This window comes from Mus caroli, chromosome 3 (assembly GCF_900094665.2).
Source record: "Mus caroli chromosome 3, CAROLI_EIJ_v1.1, whole genome shotgun sequence".
Taxonomy (NCBI): Eukaryota; Metazoa; Chordata; class Mammalia; order Rodentia; family Muridae; genus Mus; species Mus caroli.
Genome location: NC_034572.1, coordinates 90,374,750 through 90,378,443, shown reverse-complemented (window position 1 = coordinate 90,378,443; position 3,694 = coordinate 90,374,750). Strand labels below are relative to the sequence as shown.

At 46.9% G+C, this 3,694-nt stretch overlaps 1 protein-coding gene across 1 annotated transcript in view; it reads left to right on the top strand.

The window, feature by feature from the left end:
- The window catches only part of Fcgr1a (Fc fragment of IgG receptor Ia), an 11,341-nt gene that overhangs the window by 515 nt on the left and 7,132 nt on the right, over window positions 1–3,694 (top strand). The window contains exons 2-3 of the mRNA XM_021158147.1: window positions 147–167; window positions 1,209–1,466. Coding sequence (XP_021013806.1) covers window positions 147–167; window positions 1,209–1,466 — 279 coding nt within the window. The remainder of the gene's footprint in view (window positions 1–146; window positions 168–1,208; window positions 1,467–3,694) is intronic.

Genomic DNA, 3,694 nt, shown 5'->3' with positions numbered 1-3,694 from the left:
ACTCACTTTGTAGACCAGGCTGGCCTCGAACTCAGAAATCCGCCTGCCTCTGCCTCCCGAGTGCTGGGATTAAAGGCGTGCGCCACCACGCCCGGCCACCACCGTCTTCTTTCACCACTGATCTCTGTCTCTCTGGTCTCTTGCAGTTCCAGTCGGTGGGGAAGTGGGTGAGTGACCTCTCTCTTATCCCCTCACCCTCCTCTACTTTCCTGCTTTGAAACGGTTGGTTCCCTTAGCTTGGAGGGAAGAGCACAGAGAAAGACAGGCCAGAGGAGGATTTCTCAGTTACACTCTCTGTATTTAGAGTGGGTTTTCTGCAAAACTGGTTTTTAAGGTTCCTGTCCAAAGTTTTCTGAGCAAACCCCGGCTGCTCAACTCAATGCCTAGCACAGTGGTTCTCAACCTTCCCAACGCCGGGACCTCACTGACACAGTTCCTCATGCTGTGGTAACCCCCAACCATAATGCTATTTATTTGCTGCTTCATAACTGTAATTTTACTGCTATTGTAATGTAAATGTCTGTATATTCTGATGGTCTTAGGTGACCCCTGTGAGAGGTCATTTGACACCCCCTCCCCTCAAGGGGTTTGCAACTCACAGGTTGAGAAACGCTGGCCTAGTGAGATTAGAAAAGCACAGAATTTTAGAAAACCAGAGGCAGCCCTATTGGGCTGGATTCTCAGTGCCCCCAAATCTGTCCCTTTCATAAGAAAGCAGAGACAGGTTTTTCTCCTCAGTAGCTAGGAAGGCTTCAAGGGCCTGAGTCTCAGTTTCCAATGGACAAGTGGATGGAGGTGCTTTACCCAGCCCCCAGCCCAGAGCCAGTCTAGCGCTGAGTGGAGAGAAACTGGCTTGAGGCGGTTTACTGTGGTTTGAGACCCACTTCATTAACTCAGGTGCTTCTGTCACTGGCAACCAAACCCTACCATCTGGATCCAAATCAAACAACCTAGAAAAGCTCCCAGGACAGTCTTGGTACTGAAAGGTGGGCGGCTTGCTTCCTGGGTTCTCACTTGCTAATCTTTTAAAACTAATGTAAAAATACATTTCCCTTTTGTGCTCCCGATAAAACTTCACCAGTGGCTCAGGTTCTGCCTTTAACTCACTCAGGGTTTTCATCGTCGTCATCATCATCATCATCGTCGTCGTCGTTGTTGTTGTTGTCATCGTTGTTGTTTCTTTGTTTGTTTGTTTCTCTTTTCTACAGTTAATGCCATCAAGGCTGTGATCACCTTGCAGCCTCCATGGGTCAGTATTTTCCAGAAGGAAAACGTCACTTTATGGTGTGAGGGGCCTCACCTGCCTGGAGACAGTTCCACACAATGGTTTATCAACGGAACAGCCGTTCAGATCTCCACGCCTAGTTATAGCATCCCAGAGGCCAGTTTCCAGGACAGTGGCGAATACAGGTGTCAGATAGGTTCCTCAATGCCAAGTGACCCTGTGCAGTTGCAAATCCACAATGGTAAGCATAGCATGGGGGTGAGGGGTGGGGCGGCACGAAGTCTTCCTGTGTGTGTGTTAGAGTCCCTCCCTGCCCCCCAGAGTGAATGTGAGATGTAATCTGAATGCACATATCTGCACTAAGAACCTACCAGTTCAAATCAGGTCAGACAGCTAGAACACCACAGCAAGGCCCTATTTGCCTGCAACATCCCCCTGCTGGACCAGTTTGGGTGACAGTGTCTCAAGAAAAATCCTAGGCTCTGATATTTTTATCTTTGCTCAAAGTTTATGCCCCCGCTTCTCCAGCTTCATCCACAGCGGTTCTTTCCTGCAGTTTTTATCTTTGCTCAAAGTTTATGCCCCGCTTCCCCAGCTTCATCCACAGCGGTTCTTTCCTGCAGTTTTTATCTTTGCTCAAAGTTTATGCCCCGCTTCCCCAGCTTCATCCACAGCGGTTCTTCCCTGCAGTTTTAGTTGTGTTGTTCTGACTATGTACACTGGCATCACACTGTGGTTTTAATTTATATTTCTTTGCTGATTGTGTATTGACCACTTTTAGTGTGTTTATTGCATGTCTTTATAAAACCTTTACAAAGTACCTGATGAGTCTTTTGGGAAATGTTTTTCTTTCTTTTAAAAATATTTTGTGCTGGGCAGTGGTGGCGCACGCCTTTAATCCCAGCACTTGGGAAGCAGAGGCAGGCGGATTTCTGAGTTCGAGGCCAACCTGGTCTACAAAGTGAGTTCCAGGACAGCCAGGCCTACACAGAGAAACCCTGTCTTAGAAAACAAAACAACAACAACAACAGAGTTTGTTTTTTACTTTAGTGTGTGTGTGTGTGTGTGTATCTGTATGCCACCCATGCAGGTACATAATACCCTTGTGGCCAGAAGGGGGTGTTGGACTTCCTAGGACTGGAGTCTCTGGTAGTTGTGAGCAGCCAGTCCTGGGTTCTGGGGACTGAATGCAGGTCCATTAGAACAGTGGTTCTCTACCTTCTTAATGCTACGACCCTTTAATACAGCTCCTCACGCTGTGGTGAGCTTCAACCACAAAATTATTTTCATTGCTACTTCATAACTATAATTTTGCTAGTGGTATGAATCATAACATCAATATTTGATATGCAGGATATCTGATATTCAACCCTTGTGAAAATCTTTTGACCTTCAAAGGGGTCTCGACCCACAGGTTGAGAACCCCTGCTCTAGCAGGTGTCCATGCACTCTTAACTGCTGAGCTCTCTCGCCAGCCCCTCTCCTCCCAGCACACCCCATCAGCGCACAGGAATTCTTTCTGTATTCTGGGCATTCTCAGGTGTTGGGGATTTCTCTGAGACAGCCTTTTCCATGTTGTAGTGTCAGGTCTTCTAACCGCCCCCCCTCCCCAGCCAAGGAACAAAAGTTCCCGACTCTCACCTAATACACCAGATTTTCTAGCTCTCCCTGTCCTATTTATAAAATGTTTTGCCATGATTAGGCAACAGTGGAAGATTCCATTGTGGTTACATTGATGCTCAGTCAGTTTTAGTCAGTCTGGGCATGCTAAGACACTAGAGTGTTAGACAATCCATGGCAGGCAGACAGAGAGAAGCCATCTATGTTATAAAGGTGGCAAACTTTCAAGATGGCTGGCTTATTCCTCATCCTCCTGGTCTGAGACAAAAGCCTTGAAGGTGAAAAAAAAATGTCTGGAGGACTTTATTCATTTTTTTTCTCACCTGTTGGGCCCTCTGCTGATGGACCAGCCTAGGAGTTCAACAGAATCTGTATAAGCTTACATAACAGTTGTGGGGCAATCAGCTGCCAGTCCTAAATTCGAGGAGAAAGACTCATCAAAGACTTAAAACCAAACAAAAACAAACAAACAGACAAACAAACAACCCTCCAAAAACCAAATCCCAAAACAGCTTTTGAGTAGAGACTGAATTTTTTAGCTCCCAAGTCCTACTCTGCTTTGCAGAGAGAGTCTCTGGGTAGACTTATTGTGTGTGCAGAAGATCTCTCTGTGTGTAGACAGAGGGTCTTTGTGTGTGCAGAGGCTCTCTCTCTGTGCTTGCTATATGTGGAGAAGCTCTGTGTGTGTGTGTGTGTGCTTGCTGTATGTGCAGAGACTCTCTCTCTCTGTGCTTGCTGTATGTGCAGAGACTCTCTCTCTCTGTGCTTGCTGTGTGTGCAGAGGCTCTCTCTGTGCTTGCTGTGTGTGCAGAGGCTCTTTCTCTCTGTGCTTGCTGTGTGTGCAGAGGC